The sequence below is a fragment of the Ochotona curzoniae genome, unplaced genomic scaffold, assembly GCF_017591425.1.
Source record: "Ochotona curzoniae isolate NIBS_2020 unplaced genomic scaffold, NIBS_Ocur_1.0 contig_1071, whole genome shotgun sequence".
NCBI lineage: Eukaryota > Metazoa > Chordata > Mammalia > Lagomorpha > Ochotonidae > Ochotona > Ochotona curzoniae.
In genome coordinates this window covers 20,086,133-20,105,837 of record NW_024464939.1, presented here as the reverse complement: position 1 = coordinate 20,105,837, position 19,705 = coordinate 20,086,133, and the positions used below count along the sequence as shown (strand labels likewise).

The 19,705-nt window shown below is 40.4% G+C and overlaps 1 protein-coding gene across 2 annotated transcripts in view; it reads right to left on the bottom strand.

Moving 5' to 3' along the window:
* SLCO5A1 (solute carrier organic anion transporter family member 5A1) overlaps positions 1-19,705 on the bottom strand; it is a 117,440-nt gene that overhangs the window by 49,240 nt on the left and 48,495 nt on the right. The window contains exons 3-4 of one of the 2 annotated variants that reach the window (XM_040994587.1): positions 16,750-16,967; positions 354-518 (exon numbers count right to left, since the gene is read on the bottom strand). In XM_040994587.1, coding sequence (XP_040850521.1) covers positions 354-518; positions 16,750-16,967 — 383 coding nt within the window. The remainder of the gene's footprint in view (positions 1-353; positions 519-16,749; positions 16,968-19,705) is intronic. The other variant, XM_040994596.1, reaches the window with a different exon arrangement.

The following is a 19,705-nucleotide window of genomic DNA, read 5'->3' as shown; positions in this document are numbered from 1 at the left end:
TTTAGATTATGAGTTTTTTTAACTTATACTTTAAGAGTCACACAATTCATAAAGAAGTATCACCATTTACATTTGAATGTCAAAGCTTATTTCATTTTTTAAACTAAGAACTGTAAAGTCATAAATATGCAACTCTCCTTTCCCAAAACACACTTGGTAAATATGTCACATGGTAATACAATCTGAGTCATACAGAACACATTCCAAGATTTCCTTCTAGTATCTGGGGTGAAGGTAACTGTTAATGAACTTAACACTTTAACGTTACTTTGTACTTCGTTGTTACTCATTCCATTTCAGTTTAATGGTCACAAGGATCATGTTTTCAAGTAGCCCTCGAGGCAGTGCCTTACCAGTGTAGATGCTGGCATTGGAAGCTGGGATACCAAACTGGGACTCGATGAACTTGGGAATGAAGGTAATGAAAGCAGTTACAATGGCACTCTCAGCTGTGTATGACAAACTCACAAAAAGGAATGTCATGTTGCTTAAGATCCTGACAGCTGCTCTTGGTAGGTCTACAAAATGACAAAAATGACAAATGAATGTTATAAACAATGGATGAAAAACAAAATAAAACTGAATTGTTTTTGAAATGAACTGGAAATAGCCATTTGGCAACATTTGCCACAAGAGAATAAAAACAGAAAGATCTGATGACATTTAGAAGCATCCTCTTTATTAAGTCAATTTGTTTTGGTTTGTTGTTCTTCTCTTAAATTTTCTACCACGGAAGGAAATTAAAGTATCTAAAAACATAGCCATAAACAAACATCCTGACAAGCAATACCCAAGCTGTCTCTTCTATTTTAAAAACTGTTAATCACTTGATTTTTTTTTCAATGAATAAAGCAGTGTTGAGAGTCCAAGTCAATTAAATGCGAGAGGACCTGCAAACTAGTGCTAAATTATAGTTCCCACTTCAATCAACCACCACTCCACTGGGAAGAGGCACTTGTGAGCCAGCCTGGGTCTGGCCCTGCACTGCAGCTGCCCTCAGCAGAGGAGTGGGCATACAATGTCAGATAGCTGATCCACCAGCCTCATCATGAAACAGGAGATTATCACAGCTAGAAAAGCCAAGTGGGTGAGGCCAACTGGTCAGACACTTCCAAGACTGTGAACCACAAGAGCCCAATGGGAAGGAGAACCCCAAACGGTGCCACAGCATCTTGCAGGGCTTCCTCCATATAAGGAAGGAAAGTTCCATCCTTCAGTCCAGATTTACTTTGCAGCACTTGTCATAAACGTTTCAAGATACAAGCACAAGTTCTGTCATATAGCTTTGTGTGTAACAGAAAAAACTGGGGAGAAACACCATCAATGGGAAATGTTTAAATAAATTATGGCAAAGCCATATAATAGAATACTAGGCAGAAGTTACGGAGGTGCATGTACTGACATAAAAGAACTTCCAAAAGTAGCCTTGCTAGGAAGTAAGTCAATCTATACAAACAGAGACACATGGTTTGCATGTGTGAGTGCATAATTGTAATTTAACAGAAATCAAACAAGCCAAAACGCTTTATAATGTATGGGTCAAATGTATACTTCTCAATACATACATAACGCTAAACTAGTAAGGGTTTGATCTTTGTGAAAACTGGGAAAGAGAAATTAAAGACTAACATGTCTATATTTTTCTGTTTTTGCACATTTATAATATGAATCAAAGGGCATTTATATAATCTCATATCTTCGTGGAAAAGGTAAACCACATTATTTTAACAATATAATCACTTTAGGAATATTATCACTATGTTGCACCACAATAAATTCCTCTCATTAAGACATAATAAAACTGGTTAGTTCTTATCTTCCCATCACCAGTATTTAAAAGTTAACGACTTTAGCTATTATTTTAAAATTCAAAATCAATGTCATACTCTGTACCTTAATTTAATTTTTAAATGCAAACATGCAAAAGGAAGATTACGCTGCATACTTCTTCATTTTAGTATATATTAGGTACAACACAGCAAAACAAAGTAGTTCATCAAATTAGACACTATTCTCTTAAAAACACTGCAAATTAAATATCAAACCCAAATGCTGAAAATAAAACTTTCTATCAGCCTTACAGATTCAGATTAAGTTTACCTCATATAGTAAAAGCCAATGTTCTGCATCTAAGGGAACTATAAAATAATTTTAATATAAGCTAATAAATGCATCACATGGATGTCAAAAGATTAAAATTCTGTCAAACTAATTTTTTTATTCAAGATAAATTTGGCATGATACAATAGCCTTCTAATTTCAATAACAACTAAAAATATATATGATGGTCCTTTCTTTCTTAAAAAAACTCTGATGTTGTTTAAGAACTTAGCCAAAATCTGGACTCTGACCTCTCAACAAATTAACTTCTTTCTTGCACCTCCTCTTTCCTCTTTGTTGAGGATAAGCTTTCAGCCCACACGTCCTGCAGGAACAGATGGCCAGATATCCAAGACTGCGCCACTGACACTGGTGACTCTCCACACACACAGCTGAACAAGTGGGGAAGTTCTCAAACTGCCAAGGGAGACAACTACGAACATGGAAAACAGCCTACAGAACTGTCTCAAATTAAAAAAAAGAAAGAAGAAACAAATACAGAAAGCAATTCGGTATCAGAGACTCAAACTGGAGATATAAATATGACCTCATGGTCTGTTACGTGGTAAAATAACTAGATAAAATAATAAATGAAATAGATTTATGATATAGAAACAGATGACAGACAACATCCAAGGTGAGTGGTTAGTGTTCCTGTGTGTGCATGCACAAACACACAGACACACACACGTTTCCCGCAATCTGTCCACTAACAGAGGCTAGAGATAATGACACCCTGCCAGGACCTGGCCCACCTAGCACCCAGTTCTCTAAGAGCCATTCTCCACTAATACGAATCAGAGCTCCTTGGTAAAATGTCTAACTTTAGAGCTAGAATGGATAAAACATAAGATGAGTCTAGAAAATCATGTTGGACAAGAAAAAGATGCTCGCATAATGCTGGGAACACGCCAGAAGGAATCAGAAACCCTCCTGAAGGAGTCCCAGTGGCCAACGAGGGAGAACAGCTCAATGGATGCCAAAACCAGCAAGGGAAAGTCCAATAGAAACAGCAGATAATTAATCCTCATCACTCATGGACTCTGTATATGAAATTTGCCCACTTGTTAAAATCAGTAGCCCAAAAATTAATCTTCATAGGAAATTTTCAGTCATCCACAAAACAGCAAAAACTGTGAGTCTTCTGACTTGCCCATTCCCAGCTGTAGTGGGAATTCTAATGTGAGCTTTCATAACGCAAACAAGGCTCCTGCCAGCACTGTTGTGCTTTCTGCTGATGACTACACAGTTCTAAAAGCCCCCAAGCATGGTGCTGCAGTGTTGTGTGGAGCTGGTAAGCATAGGAAGCTGAGAAGCATCTGACGGAAAACCTACATGTGTTAGACAAGCCTTACTCAGGCATGAATTGCAGCACTGTTGACCCTGCATTCAATGTCAGTGAGTCAACACTGCAGATCAAACTGCCATCTTTAAACCAGAGCACACGTGAAACAAGGTTAGGAGCTGATTGGGTGAATATTAAGATATGTTGGGGACCCAACCCTGTATCTGCGCTAGGAATAATGCTTCTGTATTTACTAATTCCACATTCATGGTGATTTCATAGAACAAAACTGCTATGAAAGACAATAAGAAAATAGCCTCAATTTGCCTGCCCACAATAGCCTATAAATTTCTTATTGATTTATAATTGCATTATACTTATCACTTTATGGTGAAGAAACCTGGCAAATAGAATCATACAGTGATGAAAGTAAACCTAAGCAGAAATGGGACAAAAACCTGCAAAAAATGCACAATGTCCAGAGACATTATGAAACCCAAATTGAGGGGAAACCCAAATTGAGCACTTTTTAAAACGCTAAAGGTCAGCCTTCTTGCACAGTGAGTTAAGCTGTTGGTTATGATATCAGTATCCCATAAGAGCAGTTCTACTCCCAGCTAATTTACTTCTGTTCTAGCTTCCTGCTGATGTGCCTGGGAAACTGGTGGTGGATCAATGCATTGCTCAGGTACCTATCACCATGTGGGAGGCCCAGATGGAGTTCTAGGCTCCTGGTTTCAGCCTTGATCACCCCTGGCCATTGCAGTCACTTGGGGAATAAGCAAGCAGATGGACGATCTCTCTGTATACCCCTCTCTCTGTGTTCCTCTGCCTTTTAAATGAATAAAATAGATCGTCAAAAATAATAATAGTAAATTGATCAAAGGCATGAGGGCAAAGAAAGATGCAGAACTGATCCAGACTGAGGGAGACTAAAGACACGAAAATGAAGTACATGCGATCCAGGACTAGATCTTGGCCATCAATGGAACTATCGAGATCCTTGGTAGCATTTGAATGGGACCTTGGTTTCAAGGTGAGGAAACTTTTCTCTGCCAAGGACCACCTGGATAATTATAATATTATCTTCAGTCATACAAAATTATCAACTGAAAAGAAATTAGCCTACTATAGATTGTCTGATTTCCAAGTCCCTCATGTGAATCCCTGGGCAGGAGCAGACCAACCTGATCTAGTTAGCCTTGTATGATCTGCAGGTTGGACATTCCTTTCTCTGGAAGACAGTCTCAATAGACCAATGTCATTTTCTCTCTTTGATGTCTGTCCAGTGGTCATGGAGGAGAGCATCCTTGCACTCACAACACACATACTGACCTGTTAGGAGGTAGGGGAACATTATGTCTGTGACTTCCCACAATGTTAATGATTGCAGGATCGGGATACAGGGTAACTTGAGCACTGTGTGTGCTATTTTCGTGGCCTTAAAGGAAATTCAAAATTATTTCAAAACCACAACGCTTAAAAAAACCAGAAAAGAGATTGTGAAATCCATGAATTTGCAACAAACTCGAATTTTTCATGCTGCAGAATGTGTTTTTTTACATCGATTTCCTGAGTGTCCTTTTTAACTATTGTCATTGTAGAATCAGCAATGCAGTACAAAGCCTGATGAAGGACAGGTATCTGAATAATGATAGTGAATATCATTTTCCTTGATCACTTATTGTTAATACATCTTATACATCAGGCCTAGCGCTATAGCTCATTGTTACTTTGCATGCACCAGCATCATATATGGATGCCAGTTTGTGTCCCAGATGCTCCAGTTCCCTTCTAAGCTCCCTGCTTGTGGCCTGGGGAAGCAGTATAAAGAATGGTCCAAAGCCTTGAGACTCTGCACTTAAGTGGGAGACTTGGGAGAAGCTCCTGACTCATGGCTTCAGATAGGCTCAGCTCCGGCAGTTGTGGCCATTTGGAGAGTGAACCATCGGACAGTTCTTTCTGTCTCTCCCCTCTATAAATCTGCCTTGCCAATAAAAAGCTTACACATCAATTATGAAAGCAAGTTTATTCCTGTCTCCCACAGCAATAAAGAAGAAATAAAACTCAATACAAAATACCAACACTCGAGAAAATGTAGTGTAAGGTGAACTCCACTTATAAATCACTTTTGAAAGAAATGTTAATCGTAAGTCCTTTGCTACTTTCAGTGCAATCAGAGGCAGTGCAGGTGTCCTCAACATCAAGATCACCTGGACCAGGGGATAACTTGCACTCCAATCATAACAGGACTAGGTCGTGACGAATGTGATGTGGTACCCCCAAAATGGTCTCACAAGCCTTTCGTCAGTTTCATAAAGTCTGCAATGCATAGTGTGACTAGATTCTTGTGCAAGTTGATAAGGAATGAAGCCTCAGCTCATAGAACAACAGGCAGCAGGTACTGACAAGTTGGGCCTTTTTTTTTTTTCCGGACCATTGAGCAAACATTGCTCCAGCATGTGTGACTAGTTCATGCTCATTCATAAATAAGTCAACAATTTAGAGTATCTGTTAGACTGTGATTTTTTTCAAAGAGCAAATTGTTAAGCAAGCATCAATTTCAACAAACTTGGAAGGTGCATCTGCTTTTCAAGTAGGTAGAGGAAGGCGTTTATTTGGAGTTGACTTAGCTTGGTGAGAATACCTTTGTGAAGAGGAGTCTACAAGCACTTGCCACACTTGCAAATCCTGCTTCTACAGCTCCTTAAGCCAAAGTTACAGTCTTCACCATATGGCCCAATATCCCAAAATGAGTTACTTGGGCCAAGGAAGGAGGCTGGACGCAAAGGTACTACTCGCAAGCAGCCAGGCAGCGAAGAGGCTGCTGCTGTGTTCCTTTCCTTGTGTCTGCATGTGGGATATGCAAAGGAGAAACTAGATGGGGAGCCTGAAAATGAGCTGAATGAAAGAGGAAAGCAAGAAAAAGGTACTGAGCCTCAGGCCGCAGTGGAGTGTGACAAGTGACTGATGGCAATGGGCATGAGCTACAGGCCAGGGGCCCAGATGGCAGGCATCTGCCCTCTGCTGAAGCCTAATGTCAAATCCTCCATATCTTACATTATTTCAATGTGCATCAATGTCTTCCATAACCCAAAAGCATCTTTTCGCTTTTGTCTCACACTGACAAAATCAATTTAAAATGAAGTAGGAATGAAATAGTAGGAAATCTTGAATGTGTGCTAGTCTGGCAGATCAACGAAGATGCTGTTCAAGACATTCATAGCCCACATTGGGAACCAAATCTGGACTCCCCTAGATTGCAGTTTTGTGTTCATAGGTGCCCTGGCTCAAATGTTTGCGTTCCCACCACCCACAATGGAAGATCAGATTCTTGGGTCTGAGTTTTTTATTAATGCAGCCTAATGCAGCCCTGGTTGCTATAGGCATTTGAGAGTGAATCAGCGAATAGAAGATTCATTCTCTTTCTTCTCTCTCTTTCTCTCTCTCTCTCCCTTGCTCACTCTTGTTCTCTCTCAAATAAAATGAAAATAGAAAAAGAAATTTTTAAGGATCCTGAAGAGGTTTAGATAATATTATAACAAATTTTTCATTTATTCCGTATACCTGGGAAAGGAGGGATTGGGGATGTTTGAATCTCAGTTAACTCAGCAATTGCCTCCTTAAATAACAAGCTTTAAATGTTTTTGTTGCGTTAACTGGGATTCGTATGGAACGATGGCACTGTTTGACATTTTCTTCAAAGTTTAAATGTATTAGTTTCTATTCATTTTAGCATATTTTTAACCTTCTATTTATTTTCTGATGTTTTTTTCCTAGTTGCCTGGAAGTTCCTTCCCTGTAGGTGCTATTCATGCATTCATTCCTCCCTGACCACATCCTATTTCCACATCTACTTTTCTCTGTGATGTTCCTCTAGAAAGTACTTCTACCAGTGTAGCCTCTCAATTTTGTTATTTGGACCTTTCATAAAATTTAAACTGGGGGCAAGATGAATGGTAATGTTTTATTATTCTATAAAATAAATGAATTATTACTGTGAGGCAGTTGACACAATGTTATTCAGTAGGAACTCATTTCCACTCTAGAAAGAAAAACATTAGCTATCAAATAAACTTACTTCCTGACATAGACATCTTCAGACCTGGTATCTCTTCTGGTTGGGGGAGGAGCTTTTCCTGGGGGTTTGACAACCCAGATAATTTATTTCTCTTATGTTTACTTGAAGAGGACATATAGCTTTTTTAAAAAACTGATTTAGGACCTCAGGGCCTGGGTGGCGGGAGCTTCCAGCAACCTGGTGGCTGCTGGGTGTACCTGAGCCAGGTCGGATTCAATGCTTGAGGCCCTGGCCACAGCCACCGTTGCCCCATGGCGAGCAAATCCTGGGCTTGCCTGGGCCGGAGAGGTTTCTCTCTTCAAAGTAAGCATGCTGTGAAAGGATCTCTTGGGAGTTAGGGTGGACCCTGGCTCTGCCTACCACCACCATGTTGCAGCAGAAGGAACCTTGGGGAGTTTGACCCCAGGACCTAGGTGGTAGGAGCTTCCAGTAGTCTGGAAGCTGCTAGGGACTCCTGAACCAGGCCAGACTCAATGTTTGGTGCCTTGGCCACAGCCACCACAGCCACATGGCGAGCCTGTCCTAGGCTTTTGGGCGGCAAGCTCTAGAGTCTTAGGGGTGTCCAATTGCTGCCTAGGGACATCCATGGATAAGGCCACTGTGCATGTTGATGAGAAATAAATCCTGAGGGACTCACAACAATAGGGCCACTGCACTTGCAAGTAAGCAAGGGGACTGAGACCTGGTGGTTTGGAGGGGAGAAGCTGGACTAATATAGCAGTCCACATATGAGTCCTGCGTAAAGCTTGTTATCATGGAACAGTGCTGACCACCACATGCCAGTCCATGCAAAAGTTAAAGCTGGGGGACTTTATAGCAAGGCTAGATCGTAGTACTTGACTGAATATCAGAACAGGGGACGGGTCACATTAGGCAGGGCCATGACACTAACCAGCACAGGAGAGAACCCAGGTTTGGGGGTAGATTCTGTGGGGAATGTGTGAGCCCAACCCTGTGAAAATACAAGTCCTGCTGGTTACTCAAGAGTAAAGGTGGGGATGGGCTGAGCTAGGTGTGACCATGGAACGTGCCATCACTCACAGGTACAGGAACCGAGAACAGTCTGGGCAGATCCAGGCTGTGGTACCCAAATGTGCATCCTGAAACAGCATGTGGGGCGGGCGGGGTCACAATGTTCACCAGCTCATACAAAGCCAAGATGAAGGGGCAGGCTATGCTGGGCAAGAGCCTAAAACCCGCTGTGTGTATGACATCTGAGTCTGGGAGTGGGACAAATGAGGAAACTTGAGAAACTCTCCTAGTGGGTCATAACTCCCACTGGTGATCAAATGGTCCAGGCCAGGGAGTCGGGCAAGCTGGGCAAAGTAACTCCAACTGTTGACTAATGTGTGGGTTTGATTTCGGAAGGGGGCAGACCAGGTAGGGCGAAGCAAGCCTTAGCTCACCAGCAAGAGCAGAAACCAGGCTGGAGCACAGGTCATGCCGGGTTAGGCTGTTACACCTACTGGTGTGCATAAGCCAGCGATGGGAGCAGACTGAGCAGGGTCAGGTTACAGCACCAGCCAGTGAGAGTAGGGAATGGGGGCAGGCCAGGTCAGGCGAGGCTACAGCATCCAAAGGCAAAGGTCATGACAAGTGAGGGATATGCCAAACTGGGTCAGAGCAACCACTGGCATGCGCAGAATCTATGGCTGGGAACAGGCCTAGCTGGGGAGTTAAGGGAACGCCCTGGCTGGGTGATGGTTCCCACTGGTGAATGTGGGGGATGGAATGGAAGCTGCAATCTGGTCTGGATATGGCTGCTTTGTCACTTGGCACAAGTGTGGACTGGGGCTGGGTGTATCAGACTGGGATAGACCCCAGCACAAACTGATACTCTGGAGGACCAGAGTAGGTGTAGGACAGACCAGGCTAGATCTCTGCCCTTTCTGAGCCATGTGTGAGCTGTGTCTAGGTGTGGATCAGGTTTGGCTGAGCTGAACATCCAATAGTAAGAACCAGAATGGGTTGAAGACCAGTCAGGAAAGGTCACTGTTACTGCTAGGTCAGGAGGTGAACTAAGTAGGACTGGCCCATGGACCCACCTGTGTGCACCAAGATCTGGCATAAGGATAAGGTCTGATGGAAGAACTTGGGAAATTCCTCTGTAGGGACACAGTCCATGAAGGTGAGTGCAAGAACCATGAAAGGAAGCAACTCAAACCAAGCCAAAACACAGTACCTACTGGCATACATTTGGTGCAGGTCAGGGGCAGACCAGGCCATAACACATCACCCACTGGCTAATCTTAGCACCAGAATAGAGTGTAGATAAAGCCAGGTTCGGTCACAACACATACCAGTACACATTATGCCTGAGATTCGGTGCCTGCTGGGCTGGGCTGGGCTGTAATCTCCACCAGCATCAGCTGGAATTGGAGGTGAGCTGGGACAAGCCAGGCTACAACATCCATTGGCAAATGCCAAGGTGAGGTGAGCCGTACCAGACTGGGCCGTATTGCTCAACCAGCACACGTGAGAACCAGGGAGGGCGGGGCAAAGCCAGCAGGTGGAATGTGGGCTCCCTCGCTGGACAACTACTCCCACTGAACAGCGTGAGTTGGGATGGGGGCAGACCAGGCAGAGCTACAACACCTGTGGTCCTCAGAACTATCAAAACCACTTGAGCAATGCCCTAAGAGTATGCCCCAAATTATGGACCCTAGGATGGTTGGGAGGCTGGGTGTGGCTTCCCCGTTTATTCTCCCCTTTCCCCCAGATAAGAAAAAAAAGAGAGAAAGAGAAAACGTGGAAACAATGGTCTTACCCACTTTCCCTTGACCCTTTACTCCCTATTCAACTATGAAAAGAATATCAGAATAAAATAAGAATTTTAAACTGGTTTATTGAATTCATACTCATAAAACATAAAATTAATACTTTAAAGTAACAAAATTCAGTAGCATTTAGTACAGACACAATGTTGTACAACTATAACCTCTATTTCATTTCAAAATATGCATTTTAGCTATTAAAAAATGAATCAGGTACTGGGATGGTCCAAAATAACTGAGGCATTTGTTTTAAGTAACAAAATTAGAACTTGCTTTATTTTATTCTTGATATTTATTTATATACATTTCTAGTTTTCTACAGTAATTAGGTAATATTTTCTAATTTTATAATTGCAACTTTTAAAAATGCATGGGTTGTGATGCCAATATCCCATGTGAGAGCACTGGTTTGAGTTTCAGCCACTCTGCTTCTGATCTGAATCCCTGCTAGTGTGCTTGGGAAAGAAGCAGAAGATGGTTCAGGAGCTTGAGCCCCTGCCACTCACATGGGAGACCTGGATGAAATTCTAGGCTTTGGGCTTTGGCCTGGCTCAGCCCAGGCAAAGTTATAGCTATTTGAGTAGTGAAGCAGCAAATAGAAGGTATATCTCTCTCCTCTCTCTCTCTCTCTCTCTCTCTCTCTCTCTTTCTCTCTTTCTCTTTCTTGTTGTCTCTCTCTCTCTCTCTCTTGCTCTCTTTCTGTAACTCTGTCTTTCAAATAAATAAATCAAAAGAAAAACAAGTCAGTTGCATAGTTTGTGCCACATGAACACATAGGAACTCTGTACCCCACTTCCCATTCATTTTCTTTGAAACTATTGACCCTATGGGCTCCCCAATCACAAGTAGTTCCCTGCAAAACACACTAAGTGGCATTTCCCACCAGGTGGAAAACAGGAGAAGAAACTAGATGGCACTGATATACACAGCGACATTCTGGCTTAGCCCACAGAGCCCAGAGCTATGTAACTAGATCAGAAGACAGACACGCCCACTGCCAGGTCCAGCATACAACCTTCGTGGCTTTTGACCACAACACTACCTCCCTTAACTAAATCTGGCACTGTGGAGTATTTCCATATGCAAGTAGTTTTCAAAAAGCTCAAGGAAAATTTGTACTATGAAAAAAAATGCATGCATTTCTAATTTATTTGAAACAAAAGTTAACTTATCTTCTCATTCTACTTCCCATGAACTCTAAGAGTGCCCTAGTATCTTTCTAAACAGATCCAGCTCTAATGAGTCACCCACCAGTATTCCACACTGACTGTAAGAAAAGGCTTTCTGTTTTAGGAATGCTTCTTGGCCATGCTGTCTGCCATTTAACCTTCACTTCATGTACTATATGCTCAGATTTAGAGGACAAGCTTTTCCGCAAGACTGCACATGCACAAGCAAATAAAGGCAAAACATAAATATAACAAGAACTGGAACTCAAAGAACACAGCAGAGCACAATGCCAAAACCAGAGAGAAGAATTAAACATAGCCATAAAGCTCTCGGAGTTTTAGACTGGTCTCTGAGCCACTGGTCTTTGGCAACCAAGTCAAAAAGCCAGACCAGCATACCTCAAAAAGACTGTAGCAACTAGAATTAAGGGCTATGTTTACTTTGGTATGAAAAACATTTCTAAATCAAAGGATGGCACCATGGAGTAGCAAGTTAAGCTTCCACCTGCAGCATCAGCATCTGATATGGGCACCAGTTTGAGTCCCAGGTGCTTCACTTCTGGTCCAGCTCTCTACAAATGTGCCAGGGAAAGCACTGGAGGATGACCCAAGTGCTTGGATCCCTGTACCCATTTGCCAGACCCAGAAGCTCCTGGATCCCGGCTTTGGACCAGCCAAGCTCTATGCATTACAACTGTATCTTCCAAGGAAGAAAGATCTCTCTCTCTCTCTCTCTCTCTCTCTCTCTTTCTCCATATATAACTTTGCCTTTCAAATAAATAAAGAAATCAAAAGCTATGAGGTAAGGGTATCTCTGACACATTAGAGGACCAGCATTGACCCCAATGTAGCTGAAGCAGAATAAACCAACATGCCTGAAAAAAGTAGATAATGTTGATGAGACAATGAGGACTAGATGGGAGAGCATTTTTCTGTGAGTGACAGGGAAGATTCCAGAAGCTTTCAGCAGAGAAGCATGTTAACAGGTTCTTTCTGGCTGCATGGGAGGAATGAGAAGCAGGAGGAGCAGTCAGCAAGCCACTGCCTTCTCCATTTCTTCCCATTGTGCTCCTTGTCCTCTCACATCCTGCTTTTGGAGTGCTGCAAAATGTATCTTCAAACTAAATTCAGCAACAGCACACTCTCCAGGATGGCCCTCCTCACCTTTTTAACCAGATCTCTGCCACATGTCCCCAACACACCAACCACCATTAACTCGTGTTTTCAAATATACCTGTACAATCCCACTGTCACTCCTGCCACCCCAGCTTCACCTGCTGAGGTGCTACCAATCTTGGGAGATTTGTCCTAACACCCACTTCCTCCACTTTTCCAGATTGGGCAGCTAGCAGAACCCTTAACAGCCTTCAGTTCTGCAGACTATTGTGTCTGCCCTCTCTGTATGGTGTTACTATGTTTCAGTGGACCAGAAGCTCTCTGGCTCATTCACCTTCATGATAGCAATATACCTTCTGTAAGAGGGACTCCTCAATGAATTGAATCATACCAGTGTTATCCTTTACGAGACACAATTCTGTAACCCCCAATGGCCTCTTTCAATCTTTCCATAACCTTATAGCAACTGTCTTATCCAGTTAGGATTATAAATATATAAGTATACTTCAAAAAGTTTATGAGAAATGGAATGGAAAGAATGTATTTCAGTGCAAAAGCAATTTTAAACTTCATGCATAGTTTTTTCATCCTATGCATCTCGTTAGAAAAATGTTTTTCATAACATGAGGAAATGCTTATTATAAAAATATTATGCACAGATTTAAAAATTTATTTGCATCAAAATAAACCCATACTTGCAATTCCATTTTTCTGTACTTTTAAAACTACTCTTGTACAAACTGCAGTTAGATACACAAATTCTAACCCAGAAAAATCTGTTAGACTTCATGCTAAATTAGTAATGCTAAGCAATTAAGCCTGAAAAACTAAAAGTGGACACAAAAACACAACTTTCCTCATAGTTAATTGTCACCTAAAATTTTCTGCATTGGAAGATGCCCTGTTAAATCTGGAAGCTTTTAAATGCTGGACCTCAAGCCACAGGAAAATTGATCTACTTAAATATTTTAAGCATTTATTTTTATTGGTAAGACTTTAATGGAATCAATGCTAACCTCTTTATTGGGGGGTAATGCAGACACACTGAGAACTTAACTTTCCCTTTTACGGTGTTTTTAAAACAGCCTTCTTCTTGCATTATTTATAGTAAAGATCTGAAAACACTGACTCAGGTTTTCCCAATGACTGTCATCCAAATGTGGAGGTGCAGAGCTAAAAGTACAGTAAATTTCCTTCCAGCCATCTATGCAAGAGAATTTGCCAGAAGGGCACCCTAGGGATGGTCTAAATTCTTTCTTTTTAAGAAAATTTTAGTTGCTAACCTGGCTGTCTCTCCACCTCCTTGCTGAAGTAGTTCATACTGGTGTCTAAATGCAAAAAACAACAAACAAACAAAAACAACAACAACAACAACAAAACGGCCCTCAGGAGCAGAGACAAAAGCATCAGAAATCAAACTCAGAATCAACTCAATATGAAATCTTCGAACCATTCTTTAATACGAGGCCTTAAAGTGACTCTCAGCTTTGTAACACCAACTACATATGAATAGCAGAATAATCCTCGGGGACTTAATTGTCTTTTGAGAATCAGAGATATTAAACTGTCACTTCCTTTAAGTGACTTGTGTTAGACAAGCTAGAGGATATCAATGTGTGCAAGATAAATGTGAATGAGTTCAAATGTTTTAGCAACATTATTTCAAGATCTTCAATATTCTTTGAATAATTTTTGGTAAAATATTTTCAGTATAACCCAATTGAAACAATGTTTCTTTCAAATAAGACAATGTGTCTCCTGTAGTTCTAGTCTCCATAGAGTTAGAAAATCTCAGACTGAATAGAACTAGTAAAATGAACTTGTTTTCTGTGTCCCGGTCAGGAGGCTTAGCTGCAGAAGCGGGGTCAGTCATCATAATCAAACCATGGCTTGAAAATGGAAAATGTGTCAGAAATACTAACAAGAAAATCAGAACAGAAACAGATCTTATAAACCAACTGTCTGTCAGAGTTCAATAGCTCTTCCTATTATTTCTTTAAAAAAAAAAAAAGACATGTTAAGCCACCAAACTGAACACTGAAAAGGCAGAAAAGCAATTCTAGCAATACAGAAAGAGCCAATAAAACATTTCTATTTCAAAGAGTTCTATTTCAAAAAGTCATTTTAATGTTCCGTAATGGTTTTGATCACTTTGAAACTGCTGGTCTAGGTGTGTATCCTCCCTCAAACAGACCCCCTGAGACAAAGAATTCAAGTCCAATGTATGTGTAAAATGTATGTGTAAAGTTCTGGAAACACTGGCCAGGAAGGGAAATCGTCATGCATAGGAAAGGGGGGAGCCGAATTTTAGGTCAGCCGTTTGCTTCAGACTTTTCTGTGAAATGGGAAAACAGGAGTTTTCATCCTTCCATACTGCCAGCTTCTTTCAGGCAGTTGCCACATTGTTTTCCAGATCTACAAAGCAAACCTTCTGGCAGATGATGAAGGCTCTGGCGGCGTGTGCACCTCAGCCATCAAAATGATGAGCTCCAAGAATGTGGGAGGAGCATCGGAAGCACCGCCCACAACAGCATAATCCATGCGTAGTAACAGGTTATGTGCATTCCTGTTTTCTATCAACGTTCTCCCTCTTTCTTCTACTGACACTTAGACCGCATAGTTCACAGTCAAGTCATCGGCCCTAAGCTATAAAACAATTTTTTCTTATCTGTACCTTTACTTCTCCCCCTGAAGTCTCCTTTGTATTCTCCTAAATTAAGACACTAATTCTATTTGTATGTCTTATATTCTTTTACATTAACCTTGCTCTCAATTGAATTTAAAAAATCTCTCCAATGATAGCAGTCATATGGGTTCATAATAATAACTACAAAAATAAGGATTTGGTCCACACAGGGAAGAGTTCAGGTCATTCTGTCACCCAAAGAACCCTTTGTGATCAGAGTGTAAGGAGTCATGGTGGCAGCTGCAGAAGCATACACAGTCACAAATTAATAAAGAGGAGGTAGGCACATTTCACCCTTAACTAAGGGAACGCATTTTCAGTTAACTGTTGCTGTCCTTACTTTCACACATACAATCTTTAAAAATAGTCCAATCTGAATATGCTTATTCTTAGGCTGTAGAGAAATTCCTAGAATCTCTTGGTAACTTTATTCAAAGCCTGAAAGTTTCATCTTGGCTCTTGCTGCGTGCATAGTCAAAATGAGATGATAATGTACCAAGACAAACTAAACTTAAAACAACCTTGACTAAAGTGAGCCTGTGGCAAATATTAACTTGCATAATTTACACCAAAAGATCAGTTGAAAGAACTCAGGAAAAAAAGCTGAAACTACCAGGACTACAGTATTATGAGTTTCTTAAAAGAACGTATTTGTATGCAACAGGAACAAGGATACTTCAAAAAGTTCATGGAAATGCAATTGAAAGATAAGCTTGTTTCAAAGCCGATCCTTTGAAACCTATGGGAAGTTTTTTTTTTCATAATTTGCATTTTGAATTAACTTTCTGAAGACCCCTAAATACTAAAAAGATAACACTGTTAAAATCCACTCAAATTGTCTAGTTTTTACAGTGCTCAATAGAGTTTTCATAAAATAATTTTAAGAAAAATATAAAAAAGAAAAAAATAGACCAGAACATCACTGAATACTTCTGGATGCTTCTATCCTGGATTTGGAGGTTCACCTTTTTCTCCATGGCCATAAACAAACATTTGATTGAATCATAGTAAAATGGTATGCCTTTTTAGTAGCAGGTTTTATGCTTATGTAAGGATCAGACCCACTACCAAAGCCCCCCCAGTCTCCTAAAATAAACTACCCATTATACAAAACGATCAGTATTTTTAAAATCAAACATCCTAATTATAGTAAATGATGCTCTGAAACATCGATTTTTTTTCATCAACATCAGCTTCTAAATCTACCTCTGTGGGAAGACCTTTTTTTTAATTATATCCAATCTGTCATCTATGTATACAATTGCAAAATACATTAATGATAAATTACTAGGGAAATTAGTGTTTTTAAAAGTAAACAAAGTACAAACCCAACTGTTTTTTATTATTATTATTACACTGATATAAAATTACTCGACCCAATTTCTAAAACAGTTTTGCAACCCTTACTCTTCATGTTAGTATTGCTCTGGCCATTGATGCATTACAGACAGCTATGGGCAGCCCTGGCCTGTAAGTGCATTTTGGAGAACACCAACTTGAAGGGCCATACATGCATCTATTTAAGAGCTACACCTTACCTCGGACATTCTTCCCAAATCCCATAGATGACACTTTCTTGTCCACTTGTTCACTGGTACTTGACTTCTCTTTGATAACATCATCATCGCCAACAACATCAGCAGAAAATTTTTTTCTTTTCTTTTTCTTGTGTCGAGGTGGAAGCTTTTTTGGAAAAGTAAACATTGGGAATATCACAAGAAACATTGCAATGGCACAAAGGAGGAATCCACTCCACCTAAAAAATTGGGAGATGGGAATAGTATTTTTGGGTCTTGTTCTATGAAAACAAATCAGCAAAGTAGAAGACTACAGTGACCAAAAAAAAAAAAAGTCTCCAGAGAAAACATTTAAGCTTCAACAATTGTAGAGTAGGAGGAAGTTGAGCAAATTAAGAAGACAGAAGGATTCTCTCCATTTGTAGTATAAATTTAAAAATCTATCCAATTATGCTTGAATTATAATGAATACTAAAATTAGCAATCTGATTTGAATTCAAGTCAAGTATTTTTGAGCACTTATATGTAGTTCTAATATCATTAGCCCTTCTACCATGGGCTTTTTATAATCACTAAATTATAAATTTGATAGCAAAATAATATAGACTGTATATATGGCATGTTTTGTGGGCCAATATAGATACTTTCTCAGAAAAAGGTAGCATTTCATATCAAATTGTTGATGGTGTTCACACATTTTTCTGTAAGTACATAAGAATCTACTGGCCTCCGTTTAGCTGATCTTCCGAAATCAATATGTGAGCCTAGTTATTCAACCTTCACACCTTCAAGAGTTTATAAACTACTGGCAAGCAATCAAAAGTATAAGACACAATCTCCAAGATATGCAAGAAGGTATACAGTTAAGTGTTAGATTACATTATATAGATTTCAAATGTTATGAAATTTCAGAAGGGAAACTGATGTGTGTCAGAAAGCTTCCCAGAGAATTGGTACTTCCGATTCTGACTTAGTTCATCTGAGACAGTACTGCAGACAGCCAGTGGCACATACCAGCAGCAGAACTCACATTCCAAACGAGTATTAGAGACAGTCATGTGTGAAGGCTCTGTGCTTCCTGCCTGCATAACTCCCTAGGAGAAATTCCTCCGTTCCCTTCAACCTTTCTCTAGCAAGCATGGGTCCCCTTTCCTACCTAATCAGGTCAATACTTTTTTTCTTTTTAGAAAGTAAATGCTACTGTTTTTATTTAAAATCGTTACATAAATAATTAGGTAATTTTTCAGTGACAATAATGGGCCCTGAGAAAAATACTAAGAATTTTTCTTCCATTTTTCTATGTGCTCAAATATTTATCATTTATTTATGATGCAGCATTCAAAACTCTTTCTTCCAGCTCTTTTTTTTTTTTTTACACAAAATATATACTACATTGTCATCATCTGTAGGTTCCTACTGGGCCATAGAACAGAAGAACTTTCTATTCTCCTCTACCTACAACACAATACCATTCATCAGGGGCCACCATTGTGGTATAGTGGATAAGGCTGCTGCTTAAAATGCTAGCATCTCATATGGGCACAAGTTCAAGTTCCATCTGAGGTCACCACATCTAACAAAGACACATCAACTCCAAATTCTGCCTACAAAGCTTCCAGGTTCATAAATGCTCAGACTTCATCCTCTACAGCAACAAGTTCCCACTCATTTTAACCAGAAAGTAAGTAGCAGCCCAGACCTCGGTGGCGAATCCAGAAAGACTGGACATCACTGTAGAGTGAAAATTCGTCTTTATCCAAGTGATGTTCAAATCTGCTCAAGTTCACTGGTTAGTTGAGAAAACCACTCATCAGTAATATGTGCTATTTTCAAAGGTACTGTTAAATCAAAGAATGCTTTCAAGATCATTAGAAAAAGCTCTATTTTGAGAAGACTGCTTACAGGATAGCTGTGGCCATCTCAATTATTCAGAATGTAATCACCAGCTTAGTGCTTGACCCAAATTATATACAACAGAAATTTGTTGAATAAGTAAATTGAAAGAGGTCTTTAAAAAAAAAAGTGGCATTTCTGTGCAAAGTGCATAGCTATGGTATTGTCCAGCCTCTTTAGTACTTGGTGGCCATGAGGCCCTCATTAGTTAGGCCCTGCCTCTCATCTATCTCTCCCTGCACCACCTCTACACACAGGTCCTCTGAACCCTTCATCCCTACACCTTCAGTTCTCCTTAACTCCAGAAGGGGGCAGGCATACGCGGCCAGTGGAATGCAGTGGAAAGTGGAGGGGAGGGCTCACAAACTGTGGTTTCTGACAGAGCCGGGTTCATACCCATTTTAACCACTTACCAATTATGGGATCCCAGATAAATTATTTTGCCTTTCCATTCAGCTTTCTCATCTGAATGAAGTGCCATGGGAAGAGTTTATTGATGTCAACAAAATTCACTAAGAGTATATTTATGACAGATCTAAATACAAAATGTCTGTCCTCAAATCAACAATCAATTCACATTAGCTAATTTGGCTTACTTCATTTCGATGCCATGTAAATCTACGTAACTTCCCCATCAGTCCATCTCCAACTATTGATGTGAAATGATAAATAAACATGAAAGATGTATTCAAAATAGAGTGTCTAACAGAAGAAGGGAATTACAATCAACAGAGACAGCACAGAAGTGCGAGTCATTTCAAAGAGCAGTCATGCCTCCAAGCCCATGTGCTTCAACAGTCTTCCAGAAGCATCCTTACAACTCATGATACAATGATGGCACTGAAAAGGATTCTGGGAAAAGCTGAGTAAGGCACCCAAATGTTGAATACTGAGCAAAGCTCCATCAATAATAGCTAAAACAGAAAAATCATGATGTGTAAGCTCCTCTCACAGACCACCACTCAAACACCATTCACCAATGGAGGCTAGTTAAATCTATTGACCAATAGCATCTCTCTGGGTTATCCCTGACTGAGATTTGAGCAAATTGTGCCACTCGCTGAGCTTCAATTTTCTCATCTCA